Source organism: Rhinoraja longicauda, chromosome 43 (genome assembly GCF_053455715.1).
Source record: "Rhinoraja longicauda isolate Sanriku21f chromosome 43, sRhiLon1.1, whole genome shotgun sequence".
NCBI classification, from domain to species: Eukaryota; Metazoa; Chordata; class Chondrichthyes; order Rajiformes; family Arhynchobatidae; genus Rhinoraja; species Rhinoraja longicauda.
This window is the reverse complement of record NC_135995.1, coordinates 2,544,554-2,564,393: the sequence shown is the minus strand read 5'-3', so window position 1 is coordinate 2,564,393 and position 19,840 is coordinate 2,544,554. Positions and strand designations below refer to the sequence as shown.

At 43.9% G+C, this 19,840-nt stretch overlaps 1 protein-coding gene across 1 annotated transcript; it reads left to right on the top strand.

The window, feature by feature from the left end:
* Positions 1–18,234: 18,234 nt before the first annotated feature.
* Positions 18,235–19,080, top strand: LOC144612166 (uncharacterized). Its single transcript, XM_078431730.1, has one exon. It carries the CDS (start codon positions 18,235–18,237, stop codon positions 19,054–19,056), a length of 822 nt encoding a protein of 273 aa, XP_078287856.1. The 3' UTR covers positions 19,057–19,080.
* Positions 19,081–19,840: the final 760 nt, after the last annotated feature.

Here is a 19,840-nt window from a genome sequence, read left to right as displayed (position 1 = left end):
TGGCTCTGATCTCTCACCTATTTCTCAAAATTCAAAGTTCTTCTACCTGATCTCCCCGCCAACCTACGTTCCAGAGAAACTAATGCAACTTCGTTCAATTTCCCCCTACAGCTAATAATCGCTAAGCCAGGCAACATTCTGGTCAATATCCTCTTCGACGTCTCCAAAGCTTCCACATTCTTCACATAATGGGGCGCCAGAATCCTCGAAATGCGGAGTCATCAAAGCTGTAACATTACTTGCTGACTCAATGGACAATAGACAATGGGTGCAGGATGAGGCCATTCGGCCCTTCAAGCCACCACCACCATTCAATGTGATCATGGCTGATCATTCCCAATCAGTACCCCGTTCCTGCCTTCTCCCCATACCCCCTGACTGCGCTACCCTAGCTCTCTCTTGAATGCATTCAAAGAATTGGCCTCCACTGCCTTCTGGGGCAGGGAATTCCACAGATTTACAACTCTCTGACTGAAAACGTTTTTCCTCATCTACGTTCTAAATGGCCCACCCCTTATTCTTAAACTGTGGCTTCTGGTTCTGGACTCCCCCAACATTGGGAACATGTTTCCTGCCTCTAACGTGTCCAACCCCTTAATAATCTTATACGTTTCGATAAGATCCCCTCTCATCCTTCTAAATTCCAGTGTTTCCAAGCCTACCCGCTCCAATCTTTCAACATACGACAGTCCCGCAATTCCGGGAATTAACCTAGTAAACGTATGCTACACTCCCTAAATAGCAAGAATATCCTTCCTCAAATTTGGAGACCAAAACTGCACACAGTACTCCAGGTGCGGTCTCACTCGGGCCCTGTACAACTGCAGAAGGACTCATACTCATCGCCCGACCGATGAAAGCAAGCCACAAGTCGGTGGTAAATAAAATGCTGGAGGAACTCCGATTATCAAGCAGCATCTGCGGAGAGAGAAGAGAGACTATCCTCGGGTCGGGACCCCGATGCTGACTGACTGGAGTCGGGTCCAGAAAGCTGAAATAGAGAGATAGGGTAGAGAAAACCTGTCGGCTGGTGTGAATAGAGATGGGGACGAGTGATTTGGAGATAGGTAGAATAAGTTACAAAAACTATTGACGTAAACGGGGCAAAGACGATTTGCATAGGGAAAGGACCAGAAGAGTGAAATATGGACAAAGGTAGGGATGAAGGTAGGTGAGAAGAGGGGTGGGAAAATAAGACGGATCAGTGCAAGTGTGTGGCACGGTGTGGGATAAGAGCGGGAGGAGAACGGAGTATGATGAGTGTAGTGCGAGATGATAGGGGAATGTGTACATCTGTGGAGGGGTCCGTGGCCGGGGAAAGTGAGACGGCGTTTGCGGTGTATTACTTGAGATTGGAGAATTCAGTGTCCATGCGGCTGGGTTGAAATACGAGGTGCTGATTCTCCAGTTTTAATGTGGCTTCACCCTTGCAACCCAAGGTGCCAAGGGCTGAAACATGGATACGGGAACGGGAAGCGGAGTTAAAATAGTTCATAAACGGGAGCTCGAGCATGACTTTGCTGACAGAGTGCAAGTATCCGACGAAACTATCTATCAACGATGTATAAACCGTGTATCTTTTATAGGCTCCCTTATTGTTCGCGCTCCCCAAATTTGCGGACATCTGAAAACCATGTAACCACCAGGTCCACACTTATCTCCACTTCGTCTATCCCTTGGATTTTCTCACTCTTTTACTGTTACTTCATTGTTATTTTTTATCTTGTACATTTGAGCTCCGCTTAGGCAGTGCGCCTGAATTTCGTTTTATGTACCACCACAATGACAATAAAGAAATTCTATTCTATTCTATGACCCACATGCTGCTTGACCCGCTGTGTTTCTCAGGGTAGTTTGTGCTTTGCTCCAGATTTCAGCAGTCACCTGTGTCCCCGGAGCACAACGGAATATCGGTTGAAGAAAGTTGGGCAGTCAATATTAAAAATATTAACTTTTGGTTAGTAGAGACAGATAAACAACGAACCTGGTTAAAAATGGAAAAAGAAGATTGTTCGCCCTTTGAAATTAGTGTAATTTTTAAGCTCCAGAATGCGCTAATAAGGCCTTTGAAATAACGTGAACAATTTTGGGCACCATATCTGAGGAAGGATGTGATGGCTCTGGAGAGGGTCTAAAGGAGGTTTACCAGTGATCCCAGGAATTAGTAGGTTAACCCATCATGAGCGTTTGTCGGCACTGGGCATGTACTGGTTGGATTTTAGAAGAATAACGGGGACCTCATGGAAACATAGAGAATAGTGAAAGGCTTGGGTAGAGTGGATGTGGAGAGGATGTTTCCACAGGTGGGAGAGTCCAGGACTAGACGTCATAGCCTCAAAATTAAAGAACGTTCTTTTAGGAAGGAGATGAGGACATTTTCATTAGTCAAAGGATGGTGAATCTGTGGAATTATTTGTCACAAAAGGCTGTGGAGGCCAAGTCAGTGGATATTTTTAAGGCAGAGACAGCGGGATTCTGGAATAGTTCAGGTGTTAGAGGTTTTGGGGGAAGGCAGGAGAGTGGGGTTAGGAGGGAGAGATTGATCAGCCATGAGTGAATGGCGGAGTAGACTTGATGGGCCGAATTGCTTAATTCTACTCCTGTCACTTATGGCTTATCTGAGGCTGCACCTGACCTGAGATTTTCTGCTCAGGTTTTCAAAGAATAGGCTCACCACATTGGTGTTCAGAATGTTTTAGTGTACGGGATAGATCACTGGTTTCAAACACCAGGATAATTAATGTACCAGGTGTCTTGGTATAGACATTGTCAGGCCACTCTGGTGGAAGACAGTGTCCTTGCCCCACCCAGCCCTTCGTTTCATCCGCTTTCGTTTCATTGTCCTGGCGGCCTTTAGGCCAATATTGCGGGAATCAGTGATAGTTCCTGGGAACTTGGTTTAGGACCGAGTCCTTGCAGCAATGTTACTCATACCTCGTCCCGATGTTAGTTGACGTTTCATGTTGTGGGGAATGCTGCGCAGGGCGTTCTCGGAGACTGGGTAGCATGCAGGGATCTACAAAGCCGCCTTTGTAGCACCTCCTGGTCTTATCTGCGTGACAGTTTTTGTCCTGCTGCACTGGGCCGTGGGAATGAGTGAGAGGATCACAGTGTAACAGGACTGTGTGTGTCGCTGTGTGGCGCTGTTCTGGTGTCTGAGTGGTCGCCTCGGATTTATGGCCGTTCCCGGCCAGTCTCACAAGGGCACTGCTGGGACAATCACCTTGGTGGGACTTGGTGCGGCAACGCGTGGCGAACCGTCTAGATTGTGTGGAAAACAACGTGTTTCACTGAACCTAGGTATCCAAGGTATATGTGACAATAAAGTATCTTTCGAGCTAAACGAGAGCAAGTCTGAGGTCATCCTATTCCCCTATTCGCCCCCCCCACCCCCGTCTCCATCAAAACGACAACAGGCAGCCTTGGAAGCCTATCCACCCTAGTCAAACCTCATGTCAAAAACCTTGGCGTGAAATTTGACTCCGCTTTTAAGTTTTACAAACAAGTCAACTCTGTGGTAAAGGTCAGTTTGTTCCAGCTTCGTACCATTGCTAAAAATAACAGGTATAACAGGTATAACAGAGCTTTATTTGTCGTTCGGTACCGAAGTACCGAACGAAACTACATAGCAGTCATAGAAAAACCAAAGAACACAAGACACATAACCCCAACACAAACGTCCAAAACAGTGACTCCAAACACCCCCTCACTGTGATGGAGGCAACAAAACTTCCACTCTCTTCCCCACGCCCACGGACAGACAGCTCGTCCCCGACCGACCCGCACAGTCCCCGCACCGGGCGCTGAAACGTCTCGCGGCCGAACCGGGCGATGAAAGGCCCGCGACCAAGCCTTGCGCAGCTAAGTCCCGCAGCCGAGCCGCACCAGCGGTGAAAAGTCCCGCAGCCGAGCCGCACCGGGCGGTGTTAAGTCCCGCAGCCGAGCCGCACCAGCGGTGAAAAGTCCCGCAGCCGAGCCGCACCGGGCGGTGTTAAGTCCCGCAGCCGAGTTGCACCGGGCGGTGTTAAGTCCCGCAGCCGAGTTGCACCGGGCGGTGTTAAGCCCCGCAGCCGAGCTGCACCGGGCGGTGTTAAGCCCCGCAGCCGAGCCGCACCGGGGGATGTTAGACCCCGCAGCCGAGCCGCACCCCGTGCCGTGAGGAAGAGAAAAGTTCCCCACACCCACCCACCCACACCCACCCCCCACACACCACCACCCCCTCCCACACATACACAACCAAAAAAAAATATATAAAAATCATCCCAACACCGACACTCAACAAAAAAAAGACGGACAGACTGCTAGTCAGCCGCTGCCGTTAGGCGCCGCCACTAATCAAACCATTCCTCCAATTTGAAGATCTAAAAAAAATCATCCACGCATTTATTTCTTCCCGCCGGGACTATTGCAACTCCTTATACGCTGGGATCAGCCATTCATCCCTGTCCCGCCTGCAATTGGTCCAAAACGCTGCAGCAAGACTCCTGACCGGTACCCGTAAAAGGGACCACATCACCCCGATTCTGGCCTCTCTCCCCTGGCTCCCAGTACGGTACAGAATCGACTTCAAGCTCCTCCAATTTGCATACAAAGCCCTAGACGGGCTCCCCCCTCCCCCCAGCCACCCCCATATCAAAAATCTTCTAACCCACCACTCTAACTCCAGGTCCTTCAGGTCGGCCAACTTGGGGCTACTGACTATCCCGCGGTCTAGGCTTAAGAGGCTTAAGCTCAGGGGGTGACCGCGCTTTTGCGGTTGCAGCTCCTAGACTGTGGAACTGCATCCCACTCCCCATCAGGACTGCCCCCTCCATCGACACCTAAGTCCAGGCTCAAAACTTACTTATATTCCCTACCGTTTAAGGCCCTCTGAGGGGACGCAGTTAACTGTTTTTGTCTGTGTTGTTAGGTATGTGTGCTATTGTATGTTCTTTTTTAGTACCTGCACTAATGTACACACTTTGGTCAACGTGGGTTGTGTTTAAACGTGCTATACAAACAAAATTGACTTGACTTGACTATCAGTTACACATGGGCCAGGCCCAGTATGGGTGGCAGCTGTCACTTCCACGCAATCAGAAGCTGTCAGAAAATGTGATGTGACATTTAACAATACACTTCATAATTTGACCCCATGCATTGTTGCAACGCACTCCTCGTGATCACATTTTCACAGTTGCTGCACCAGAATGAGTCCATTCCGTGTCGCTCATTTTTAGCCATAACACCTAGTGTGGCAGGACTAGCACCCGGACAGTAACGAGTCTGCTCCAAACAGTGAAGCAACCGGTTGGTCAGTTCGTCCTGCCCGATTTCTGCATAGACTCTGTACACTTTAGCCAATGTTCACTGCCATGTAAACCAAAGACTGCTTTCTGATGTTTGACGCGTCACTTTAAGTCAGTAATTCCCAAAGCAGTGCTAAACTGGGAGCAGCTGGCGTGACGTGTTTGTTCAGTGAGTGTCACTGACGTCGTTGGCCAGGAGACTGGTGCCGCTGGAGATTTCTCTCTGCTATAACAGGGGATACCATGAGCATCTCATCACTCTTTCGGCAGCAGCCCTGGCGTGTTGTATCACAGAGGAGTCGTCACTCACCGAGAACATGGATATCTCAATACTTGATCAAATAATGTCGATTTACTACCCGATTCTGGCCGCGGTTGGTGTTCCCGGTGAGTGGTTACCCACAGGTACTTACCGTGTTTATCACTCTTTTATCTGACATCCGTGATGGCTGCGCGCCGTATTGACCGCTTGTCTCACTGTTGGACGATTCTGTGTATGGTATTTAGCGAACGGTGACGTTGATTTTAAAATAACCACTATCTTCATTCAAGCGGTAGTCTCAGGCAAGATGGTCCTGTGTTATGTTGACTCCAAAGCGTCTAGCAGTGGATCTATGAACCTGCCGCCACTGTCCCGTCAGCAGTATCGTTGTGAATGCACAGTACATTCTGGTGGGTGGACTAATTAGAGTAACAGACTGCTGATCCCACGCTTTGTGAAATGCATCTTGAAATAATCCAGTATAAGTGTTCGGGATAAGTGTTCAGATAATCCAGGAGCTGCCAGTTGTTACAGCACTGAGTGTAACTTTCCGGCTGCCAATTACATTCTTGCTTTCCCCCGGAATAAAAATCAGCCGTTGATGTTCCCGCCCGAGTGTGAGACCAGGGTTGTTGCTCTGCTGCCAGAGAAACGCTCCAGTTTCACTCCGCGCACTTTCTTTATTCACAGGCGGCGTGGAATATTTCCATATTTTGGAAATAATCCCCGCTGGCCTGGAGTGAATGCGAAAATGCTTCAAACCGCATGTCTGGGAGCATTTGTGGAAAGAGAAAGAGTTAAAGTTTCAAATCTAAGTTTCTTTCTCGAGAAGCAAGGAAGGGAACAAACACGTTGACCTGAGCGGCAGTGATGTTGGAAAGAACAACGGCTGGAGTGTAGCGAATGTCTGGAGCAGGGATAGGTTTTTGCCGAATGGATAATTGAACTACATTATCTGTGTAAGGTGTTCCTAACCTTGTGGTCATGCATTTCGTGTGCGGTTTTACTGTTGGTGACGGTGTGAATTCGGGTGGGTTTGTACAGTCTGGTCGAGTGGGACCTGCCCAGGATATTCCAGCATTTCCAGCTGTTGGCAATATGTTCTGATTTATCTCAGATTTGTAACATCCACAATTTATTCTTGACTTTCCCGCTGGCCCGTGGTTGTGATGCTCCGCTTTCTGGAACGGGGCCGCTTTAGCTTCTCCCTCTGTACTGCCGACGTTGCTTGAGTTCGGTCGTTTCTGGGTTAATGACAGTTCAGGCAGTGGTCAAGAGAGATGGCGCCGTATTATTGGGTGGACTGAGTACATCTCAATTCATATCTACGTTGTGTCCCAACCTGAGATCAGATCTGTATATTGCGGCGGGGGGCACGGATGACGGCCCGGCCTCGGGTCTGTTTCTGTTCCTCGTTACTTGTTGCTCTGTGAGGGGAACCCCGCTGTTCCAGAACGGTCGCATCAACTGACTGCGGACAGGTTGTTGAACCGTTGCCGCTCCGATTGGTGACGTTGCTGCCAACGTTGTGTGTGGTGAGGATGTCCGACTCTGTGATCATTATCAGTGACAAAGGCAGTATGTGGTCCATTTGAAAATAATCTTTGAGCTGCAGGACGCTGGGGCTGGGGTTGACGACTGCAGTGAGCTGCAGGAAAGGCAATTTGATGGGACGCTGCGTTGTAACAGGTCCCCGCGGTCACTCATTGGTAGCTGAGAATTGTTGCTGGTTCTTGTGCACGTCTCAGATTTCTCGACTTACTTACAATTTTACATGTTACAATTTCGGATTTTAACCTTCGTTTTACTGAGAATGTGCGGTGTTGCAGGTCGTCTGAGATGTGTTGATTTTGGTCCTTGTACAGGCGTTTGCAGTCCCGATTTGTTTCTTACAAATCATGACTGACTTCTGTGTCTGGTTCCGAGTTTTATTTTTTCACAGTCGGCACACTAATGTAGCTGGTAGCTCTGTGGCCTCACAGATCAAGCGAACGAGCTCCGATCTTGCACTGCTTTTTATGATGTCGACGCATTCTGTTCGTGAACGCATTTGTTTCCACCATTTGCTCCGGTTTCCTTCCTCGATCCGACATGTGCATCTTGTTAGGTAATTCGCTGCTGTAAGTTGCCTGTATGCCAGCAGAAGAATAGTAGTATTTGAGGTAAATTGTTGTTAATGTCGTTGAATTAAAACTGCATGATTCGTGGAAATGGTTGCTCGACGTTTGACACCTGATTCTGTGAGCCGAAGGATATGTATTTTAAAAGCTTCTCGCTCCATGCCGCATCCAGGTAAATTATTCTGCCAACCAGCTTGTGTGTCCAAAGGAAACCAGGGTTAACAAGGCAGGCCATTCAGGCATTTAAAATAATATTTTTTTCGTATCTTTTCCCAGAGCTGCGATATTCTGTTTGACTGGCGTAAATCACCGGTCAGGTTCCAGTTTGAAGATTGCATGTAGGTTCTGTCAGCACACTGCACCTATGGTGCTTGGCGCTGCTGAGATGAGTTCGGGCAATTAGGAATGGTTGGATAGAGCGGAACAACTTGAATGGGAAACCGTTTATTTGGCAGAGAGCAGGCATTACCAGTACGATGCGAGGAGATGGATGATGATAATAAATTGATTCAGACATCCCGAACGGTCCAGAACTGTCCGCAGAAAGTCTGGAAGATGAAAAACTTAACTTACATGTAAACCCTAGAATGTGTATTTGCAAGCACTGATCTAAACGATTATACACCCACGTTGCAAAGCCCGATTATTCGGCACAGAAACAATGCGCCAAATGGTCCGCATACACATAGGAAGTTTTCTACGAATACATTATTAATTTACTTGCAACTGGTTGATCGGAGAAATTCCGCTACAGATATGCATACCATACCATGGCCGTCTCCAAGGAGATTACCCAATCTTCTGCACTCGGTACACATCAGCATCAACATTCCCTTCTCCCCTACCAACAGCTTCCTGAGTCTGCATTCACTAATAACTCGGGTGAAGCTGGAGTAAACCCGGGGCAGAGGGTAGGCTCCTAGAAAGGATTATCTTTCGAACCCGATGTTGTACAAGCCCAAATATCTTCGGAGGCGGCATTAAAGGTACTGTCAGTATAAGAAAAATAACGGCAGATGCTGGTACAAATCGAAGGCATTTATTCACAATACAGGTACTGTCGATCAGTTGTCATTGAATGTGTATGTGACATTTTATTTTTCCTGCCGTACAAACAAACCAAGAGCAGAATGGTTGGGGTACAGCTTTATACTATGTTCGCTAGACCACATCTGCACTTCTGTGGGCACCTCTAGTCACCACACTGTAGGAAGAACTTAACTGCTAGGTCGAAGGTGGGGAGGAGATCCATGAGCATGTTTTCTGCGATGGCAAAGTTTGGTAATGACGGGAGAGTCGATAGACTGAGGTTATTTTATTTTCACGAAAAAGACACAGTGAAGATCCAACAATTGGACAAATTAAGGGGCATGGACAGGATACGTGCTATGAAACGTGTCCCAAACAAGACAGAGCTATATCCAGAGGGCATTGGTTTAGATTAAATGTTGTTTTTTTTAAATTAATTTTATTTAAATTTTAACAAATCAAATACATGTATGAACTCATAGTACGCGATGATACCTACATTATAAATTCGATTATACATTTTAAATTCGATTATACTTGTATTGTTCTGTATTATCTCCCAACCCACAACCCCCCTCCCCCCACCCCCCAGTTAGAAAAAAGTGGAAAAAGGAGAAGAAGGTAGATTTTTTTTTAAAAGAAGAAAAAAAAGGAAAGAAATAAAGAAGAAAGAAGGAAACCTGGAGACAAGAAGGAAACACTTCCGGCTAATTTCTTATTAAATTCTTTTTAGGGGTATCAAAACAATCCTGAAATTAAATATTTCCAATTCTTGATCCTAGTTTTAAAGTGAATGGGTTCCAAAGTTTCAAAAAGAAATCATATTTATTTCTCAGATTATAAGTAGCTTTTTCTAATGGGATACAACTACGCATTTCTGCATACCATCTTGCAATTCTTATTTCATTATGATCTTTCCAAGTGACCGCCACACATTTTTTTGCTATTGCTATTGCTATTTTGAGAAATCTTTCCTGATATTTATCTAAAATTAATCTTGGTAATATTCCTTTAGTATCTCCCAATTAAAACAACCTTGAATCCAATGGTATGGTCTTATTCATCAATTGTTCCAAAAAGTTTTTTAGGTCTTTCCAAAAAGGAGTTACCTTCGGACATGCTCATGTGGAGTGTAAAAAAGTACCCACGTCCTGGTTGCATCTAAAACAAATTTCAGGTAAATTTGGATTTAAATTGTTTAATTTTTTCGGAGTTAAATATAGTTGATGTAAAAAATTGTATTGTAGTAAACAATATCTCACATTAATAGTATTTTTCATACTTTCTAAACATAATCTTTCCCAACTTGGTTCATCAATGCTAATATTCAGATCTGTTTCCCATCTTTGTCTTGATTTTTGAATTCCTGTCTTTGGACTAGATTTTTGTAACAATTTATACATTGAAGATATACATTTTTTAGTTCTCTTGCCCTGAATCAGGGATTCAATTTCTTTAATTTGAAATAAAAACATTGAATTACCTAACATTTCCCTTAAAAAAGATTCCCTTAAAAAAGGGCGGCACGGTAGCGCAGCGGTAGAGTTGCTGCTTTACAGCGAATGCAGCGCCGGAGACTCAGGTTCGATCCTGACTACGGGTGCTGCACTGTAAGGAGTTTGTACGTTCTCCCCGTGACCTGCGTGGGTTTACTCCGAGATCTTCGGTTTCCTCCCACACTCCAAAGACGTACAGGTATGTAGGTTAATTGGCTGGGTAAATGTAAAAATTGTCCCTAGTGGGTGTCGGATAGTGTTAATGTACGGGGATCGCTGGGCGGCACGGACTTGGAGGGCCGAAAAGGCCTGTTTCCGGCTGTATATATATGATATGATGATGATGATTGTAATTGATAATAGAAAAAAATATTTGATTATACAAATATGGAATTTGATATTTGTTTCTCAATTGAGAAAATGTCAAAAAATTATTTCCTTCGTAGCAATCACCTATATGTTTAATACCCTTCTATTCCCAGACTTGTAATATTTGATTATTCCAAGCAAACGGCAGTAATCTATTTTTTACTAATGGAGTTTTAGCTGTTAGAAAAATTTTTTTATCATTAGCTTTAACTGTTTTCAACAATATATTAATTAAATGTTTTAGCAAAGGTGACTCTTGATCCTTAACTAATAGCTTCGCTTCCCATTTATAGATAAATTCTTCTGGGCATAGTTCTTTTATTTTACCCATTTCAATTTTAACCCATGCTGTTTTTCCTCCCTCTTGATAAAAGGATGAAATAAAACACATTTGTGCTGCCATATAGTAATTTTTAAAATTTGGTAATTGCAGTCCACCTAATTCAAATTTCCATGTTAATTTTTCCATAGACACTCTTGGCATTTTACCTTTCCAAAGAAAATTTCTCACAATTTTATTCAATTCTTGAAAAAAATTATTTGGTAAAGGTATAGGCAGTGTTTGGAATAAATACTGTAACCTCGGAAAAATATTCATCTTAATACAGTTCACTCTCCCTAGCAATGTAATTGGAAGATTCATCCATTTCTTCAAATCCTCCTCAATTTTTTTCATTAGTGGTTTATAACTTAGTTTATACAGATTATTTAACTTATTATCTACTTTAACCCCTGGGTACTTCATGCCTTCTTTTTGCCATTTAAACTGACTTTCTCTTTTACATTGATCATAATTACCTTCAGAAAGAGGCAATATTTCAGTTTTATCTTTATTAATTTTGTATCCTGATACTTTCCCATATTCTTCCAGTCTGAAATATAATTTTCTTAAGGATTCCAATGGTCTAGTAAGACAAATTAAAACATCATCTGCAAATAAAGTAATTTTGTGATTTTCCTGATTAACTTTAAATCCTTCAATGTCTAAATCTGATCTTATTAGCTCTGCCAGAGGTTCAATGGCCAATACAAATAAAGCCGGTGACAAGGGACATCCCTGTCTACTAGATCTTTCCAAATTAAATGATTGAGAAGATTGGCCATTTGTCACCACTTTGGCTTTAGGTTGTTTATAAAGAGCTTTTACCCAGTTAATGAAACCATTTCCCAATCCGTACTTCTCTAATACTTCAAATAAAAAATCCCATTCTAACCTGTCAAACGCCTTTTCAGCATCTAAAGCAACTGCTACGCTCAATTCCTTTCTTTTCTGTGCTAAATGTAAAATACTTATAAATCTTGCTACATTATCTGATATTTTCCTTTTTTTGACAAATCCAGTTTGGTCCTCTTTAACCAGCTTCGGTAAATATTCTGCCAATCTTCTGCCAATCTCCTTGCCAAGAGTTTAGCAACTATTTTATAATCTGCATTCAACAATGATGTTGGTCTATAAGAAGATGCATTTAAAGGGTCTTTCCCTTTTTTTTGAAATACGGTTATAATTGCCAGTGAGAAGGATTCTGGTAATGTAGACGTTTTTTCCACTTGATGTATCACTTCCATAAATACTGGTAACAACAAATCTTTAAATTTTTTATAGAACTCAGGCGGGAAACCATCTTCCCCTGGAGATTTATTACTTGGTAAAGAATATAATACTTCCTCCACTTCTCTCAAAGTAAAGGAGGCATTTAGTCCCATCTGCTCCTCATTAGAGATTGTTGGTAATTGTATCTTGGATAAAAAATTATTTATCTTAATTTCATCCTTTTCAGATTCAGAATGGTACAGATTAGTGTAGAATTGCTTAAATACCTCATTGATTTCTCTAGGTTTATAAATAATAATGTTTTGATCTGTTCTAATTGAATTTATTGTTCTTGATATTTGTTCTTCTTTCAGTTGCCATGCCAATACCTTGTGCGCTCTTTCTCCTAATTCATAATATCTTTGGTTAGTTTGTAATATTAGTTTTTCTGTTCTGTAAGTATGTAAAGTATTGTATTGAAATTTTTTATTTGCAAGTTGTATTTTTTTTGTATCTGAAGAAGTTTTCTGTAAGTCTTTTTCTAATACGGTGATTTCTTTTTCTAATCTTTCAGATTCCTTCCTATAGTCTTTCTTTATCTTAGATGAGTAGCTTATAATTTGGCCTCTCAAATAAGCCTTCATTGCATCCCATACAATAAATTTATCATCAACTGAATTCAAATTTGTTTCCAAAAATAATTCAATTTTTCCTCGAATAAAATCACAAAAGTCTTGCCTTTTCAATAGTAAAGAGTTGAGTCTCCATCTATACACTGACTATTCTTTATCTGGCATCGTAATTTTCATTAATAATGGTGAGTGATCCGATAACAATCTAGCCTTGTAATCTATTTGTATTATTCTACCCCTTAATTGAGCTGAAATCAAAAATAGATCTATTCTAGAATATGTATCATGTCTATTGGAATAAAAGGAGTAGTCTCTTTCCCTGGGATGGCTTTTCCTCCAAACATCTATTAAATTAAAATTTTCCATTAAATTCAAGGTTGTCTTCGCTGCTCTTGTCCTTGTCGTTGTCCTTGATGATCTATCCATTACTGGATCTAAAGAAAAATTGAAATCTCCCCCTATCAATATATTTTCATGTGCTTCCGCCAGATTTAAAAAGGTACCCTGCACAAACTTCTCATCATCTATATTTGGTGCATATATATTCATTAAGGACCACAATTCTGAGAAAATTTGACCATTACAAATCTACCTACTGGGTCACTTACAATATTTTGTATCTTAATTGGTAGCGTTTTCTTAAATAGGATAGCAACCCCTCTTGCTTTTGAGTTAAAAGAAGATGCGACCATACTTCCTACCCAATCTCTCTTAAACTTTTGATGCTCTTTTTCCGTTAGAGGTGTTTCTTGCAAGAAAGCTATATCCACTTCCAATTTTTTCATCTGTGTTAAAATTCTCTTCCTTTTTATCGGTCCATTTAACCCATTCACATTATAGCTTAAAAAATTTAATGTGTTATCCATTCATTCCTTTTTTTTCCCTTTTTTTTCTTCCTTTTTCCTTACCTTGATACCTCTTCCGGTATTTACATTGTGCCGTATTTCAGTGTGCTCCCCTCCATAGTCCAGGTATAAAAACAGAAAAGAAATAAGAAAGATAGAGAAATAGACCCTCCCTCTAATGTTGATAATAAATAGATTAGCAACATTGCCCCCCTCTATTATACGAGGTGTGTTCCGCACCACACTTGTGCCCATGATTATGGTGGAGCATCCACATTCTCCAACCTCCCCCCCCGATATATCAAGTACTTCTAAAAATTAACAATCCTTAATACTGTTAATCCCCTCTATAGTATACAGATCTTATTAATAATCATTCATTCATGAATCTTCTTAAGCATATCTCGATGGCAATTCTTCCGCATACTCTTCTGCTTTGACAAAGTCTTTAAAAAAATTATTTTCTCCAGTGTTGATCATAATCTTCAAAGTAGCCGGATGCAGTAAAATAAACTTATAGCCTTTCTTCCATAGAATATTTTTTGCCTTATTAAATTCTTTTTTTCTGCTCAACAAGGCATTACTGATGTCTGGGTAAAAGATTATTTTAGTGCCTTCAAGGTCTATTGGTTTTCCCTCTCTTATATTATTCCCGACTGTTTTGAAAACCAATTCTCGATCTTGGTATCTTAAAAATTTAATCAACACAGATCTTGGCTTTTGATTAGCCGAGGGTTTCGGTCTTAGAGCCCTATGTGCTCTTTCTATTTCCATCCGACCTTGTTTATCTATTCCCAGAGTGGTCACTATCCAATCTTGAAAAAGGTTAATTGGGTCTTCCCCCTCCACTCCCTCTGGCAAACCAACAATTTTAACATTATTTCTCCTGCTATGGTTTTCCAAGGCATCCGCCTCCTTTTTGCTTTCAATTGCTGCAGCAGTAATACTGTCTTCATTTTTTCCCGCTCTAGATTTTAACATTTCATTTTCCATTTGTATATTATCCACTTTATTTGTCACTGTTTGAAATTTCTCCTCCATTTTTTTCAAAGTCTTATGAAATTTCTTGTTATCTCTCCTCATTAATTTGTTATCTCCTTCAATTTTCTTAAGCATGTTAATAATTTCTTGAAGCATCGTTTTCCTATTAGTCTCTGTATCTTCTTGCTTTTCTTCTTCTTCCTCATTTCCACTTCCACTGCTAGTGGAGTCTTCCGTTACCTCATCGTCACTCGAGTCCGAAACTCCAGACACAACATCAGCAGCCTTTCGGCAAACAGTGGGCCTTTTTGGTAGCTCACGGCGACTCCCTCGTATTTTGACCCGAGTCAAAGAGCGCTTGCTGGGAGTAGTAGACTCCAGCTTCATACTGGAGCCCTCCCCAGACTCACCGCCTGCCGAGGGGTCACCAAATCTAGTCCTCTGCTCCATCAGAGCTGTGGGCCTACCTTCGATTTTTTTCCTTGATTCCTTTGCTTGCTTCTGTGGCAGTTGTACTCCTCCTTTTACTTTCTTGGAAGGCATCCGTACGTTCTGTATACTTTCTGTATATTTTCTGATTTAATTTAAAGTACTTGATTCCTTTAGTTCGTCTTTTTTTAGCAGTTTAGGGCTTTGTTTTTGGGAGTGCTGAAAAGTTATGTCTACTCAGCCAAGCATTGGACACGCCCCCATAGATTAAATGTTTGAAATAATCTGATGTGGTATCTTCTCATTCAGACTCGGAATCTAGGACGCGCTATTAAAGAGTTTGACGGAGGCAGGGACACCAAAGTCATCAAGAGGAACACTTGAAACTCCAAGGCATGGAGACTGTGGGTTCTGTGGGTACATCCATGTCGGTTTGGCTGTGGTGGGTGTAATGGCTTGTTTCCGAGCTGTGGGAAGATCTCCCTCTGGGGAAGGAACTGGAGAATGTGGTGGATGGAAGCGCTACAAAGTGTATTGACGGGAAATGGGAATAGGGAGGTGGAGTGTGCGATAACGGTGGAGACAGAGTGGAAAGCGTGGGTCGGGGTGTGGACTGCAGCGCGGGCATACACTGAATGCGTTGTACATGGAACAATCAACGTGGTTTGTAGTTTCGGGACATCTGCTGTAATTCGACAGAACACTTCTGACTGTAGCATTTGCTTCCAGGTCAGATCACCCATAGTCACCCCGCAAATTTCCTGATCAGCATGACATAAAACATTACAATGGAAATCCGCACGATAAGGCACCCGGGATTGCTCACTCCCCACTGTTATCTATCCTGACGTGTAGTCTGTCCCTCCGCTATACACTCTACTCTAAACAGTCCGCACTGCACCTTCCCCCTGCACCTTCATCCTGCCCGCGGCTTTCCCGGCCCAGTCCCAACTGCACCGTCACCCTGCCCAGTCCCCACTGGCACTTGACCCTGCCCAATCACAACGATACTTTCACCCTGCCCATTCCCCACATTAACCTCACCCTGCCCCGTCCCCACTGCCCCTTCACCCTGCCCGGTCCCCACTGCCCCTTCACCCTGCCCGGTACCCACTGCCCAAACGTGACTGCACCTTACGCTGCCGAGTCTCCACTGCGCTTTCAACCTGCCCAGTCCCCACCGCACCGTAATTCTGCCCAGTCCCCACTGCCCGCTGACCATGCCCAGTGACCACTACACCATCATCCTGCCCAGCTCCCACTGCCCCTTCACCCTGCCCCATCCTCACTGGCCAGTCACCCAGCCAATTCCCCACTTTCACCACATCCTGCCCATTCCACACTGTAACTTCACCCTGACCAGTCCCCACTATAAACTCACCCTGACCAGTCCCCGTTGTAACCTCACCCTGCCCAGTCCCCACTGTACCTTCACCCTGCCCAGTCCCCACTGCCGGTTGACCCTGCCCAATCACAATGTTGGGTATTGACCTTGAAGTGATGCCTTTCTTTTATGTGTAATGTATGCACGGATCTGCAGGCGGGTCATTCTGATATCGGTGGTAGCAAATTTGCCTGAGGGAATTCAGTGCTACACGACTCATCGGAATTTGGAAAGGTAAACACTGATTATAAATAGGGAGCGTGAGTTTGTTCCTGAGAAACTGTGTCTCAAGAATATGATTGAACTTTTCAAATAAATAACCAAGGGAATTAACTTGGGCATGATGGCTGACGTGTACTTTAGCCATGGCTTTCACAGGGTCCTGCATGGTCGACTGACCTGGAAGGTTAGCGCAAATAGGATCCAGTTGCGAAGAATTAGATACAAAGTTGTTCCAATGGTAGGAGTCGGGTGGTGACAGGAAATGATTTTAAACAAAATATAAATCATAGAACTGTCCATCACAAACCAGGCCATTCGGTCCACAATGTCTGTGTCGAACATGATGCCAAGGCCAACTCCTATTTGCCTGAGCTAACACATATCCCTCTATTTTCTGCAAATCTATTTACGTATCCAAATGTCTCTGAAACACCACTATTCGACTTGGCCCAAACACCAACCCACGCCCCCACCCTGGCAGCGTCCGGGCACTTAGCCTTTGTGTATTAAGAAAATGGCGCTAACACCTTCCTTCAGCTTTGCCCTTCACACTTTAGATCTCTTCCCTCTAATATTTGGTTTTCCTATCCTGGAAATAAGGTTGTTATTTTCTATACTTCTGTTAGGTCGCCCCGCATCCTCCAGCATTCCAGAAACAAACAATCCAATTCTGTCCAACCTCTCTCTGTAGCCAATACCCTCTGATCCAGGCATAATTATCGTAAATCCTTGCACCCTCTCCAAGCCATCACATCCTGTCTGTAATGTGGCGACCAGAACTCAAGAACGGGGTAGAGAAGCCTTCGAAATTTGCTTTCAGGTTAGTCGAAACTTAGCAGGACTGGAAACTGTTGGACGATTTCAAATTGAACTGTTATTGCCCCAGTTACAGACTCTGCCTTCACAAATTGTGGCGATTGTGTTTTTCGACCCAATATTTGAACCTTTTGATAGGTACATGGATAGGAAGGGTTTAGAAGGATCTAGACCAAACATGCGCAGGTGGAACAAGAGTAGATGAGGCATGGGCAAGCTGGGCCGAAGAGCCTGTTTACACGCGGAAGGACTCTACCTCTATCTGTGCATTGTGCTCCAATAACGACATTTATCTTTCGGTAAGGAGGACAAACGGTCTATCTAGATTTGCCATTCCCAAAGAGGAATACTGTCAGCCTCTCGGCTATCTTCTGATTTACTTTGAGCCTGCAGATTATTCTCCCACACTGATCCGCGCACCGCCACTGTCACACTTTGTCATCTGCATTGCGAAGTCAATTAGAACACCCAGCTAAGATACGGAATGATCTCTCGATTGGATTAGGTAACTGGTGCTACGAGGGAAAGCATTCGTTCGCGCGGGAACCGACGGGAAGCCAGGGTCAGAGGAGAGGATCCAACCCGCATCCCGAGAGCTGTGTGGGCCACGTATCTTTTCATTATCTACCTGCTGATATGTCTTGTAATTTAATTTATTGTGGCAACTCAGTAGTAAATGTCACTCGGAAATCCTATCAGCTCAGAGTATTGTTCGTGAACGTCAGATAACATCCTTCGTTCGTTCTTTCGCAGTTAACTTGGTGGCGATTGTGATCCTGTCCCGTGGAAAGTGCGGTCTCTCCAAATGCATCACTCGCTACCTGGTGGCAATGGCAGCGGCCGACCTCATGGTCCTCTTCATTGATGTCATAATAAAGTCCATTGTTGTGATGTATTTCCCGCTGTCGTTCTTCACCATCACCCCCGTGTGCTCCATCACATGGGCCCTGACCATCGCAGCCACAACAATCTCTGTCTGGTTCACCGTGGGTTTCACGTTTGATCGGTTTGTGGCCATTTGTTACCAGAAGCTGAAAATAAAATATTGCACCGTGCGAACGGCGAGTGGTGTTATCGGAACGGCAATTGCTCTGAGCTGTTTAATCAGTGCACCGTGGTATTTTACGGTCGAGTCAGCATATATCAGCGACAATAAACCCAGAGGGTGCGCCTTCAAACAGTCTTTCTTAACCTCACCTTCATGGACTGCGTTTGAGTTCTTGTACTTTGCGGTAACTCCTTGTCTCCCGTTCGTTTTGCTTTTGTTGGTCAATTCACTGACCGCCAGGTACATCCTAGTCTCTGGTAGAGTCCGCAGATTGCTCCGGGGCCGCAACAGTGGGGAGAATGGCAAAGACCCGGAAATGGAGAACAGGAGGAAATCCATCGTTTTACTCTTCAGCATATCAGGCAGTTCCATTGCGTTGTGGAGCACAACGCTTGTTTATGTTGTGTCTGAGCGCGCTTTGGGCGCTGAGTACTTCGCAGACAGTGATCTTCTGCCAATTTCGTTTATGCTCCAGCTTCTGAGTACCTGCACCAACACGTGTATTTATGTCCTGACCCAGAGAAAGTTCCGAGAGGAGCTGAAGAACGTGGTTAAATACCCCGTGAGTTTCATTGTGAAATTAATCATATCATTGAAACATTAGTATTCCCAGTCTAGTTATAAATATAGCAGAACGTCGAACAGATGTACGCATATTAAACTGACGTTTTCAGGAGGTATCCCGGTGTACGAATTATTTAATTCAGTAGCTGCCATTTACAACCAATAAATCAGCATCTGCAACTCCTTTCTACACAATATAATCTCAATGATGCCCAAGTGTAGCAATACTGGATATTGTAAGTCACGGGATAACAGCGCGCTGTCACATCACCTTGTGCGTGAATCACACAGGAAACAGGTTGTTCATAGTGACCGGGAATAAACTATTCTGATCACTTCTGATAACTGTCTCCTTGTCGCTGGGTGTCCGATGGGTGGGTGGAATGGTGCTGGGGACCGGGTTCTCAAAGGGAATATAAAATGTTGGTGTCCCCTGGAGCGTCTATATATATGAGAATAATTAGAATATATATGGATGCTAATAATGAGAATTGGTAAGGACACGGCTGACACAACCTCATCGCAGCTGAGGTCACCCTTCTCTCAGGGGAGGACGCAGTGGTGATCGGCTCTCCCTCAGGTGTGGGAAACAACGATTCCTCATTCCGCAACGTTCGGCGACGTTGAGATTGATCTATGTGGAGAATCTGTGATTTGTGAAATGATCGTTTTAAGTTTTCCCCCTTCGATACCAGTGAACAAACTGGCTCCGTGACTGGCGACAATGCCCCGAATGCATTGAGCAACCCCCCCCCCCTCCAACCCCCACCCGCAACCCGAGGTGATGGTGACGCGGGCCGCCTAAAATGTGAGATAGAATAATG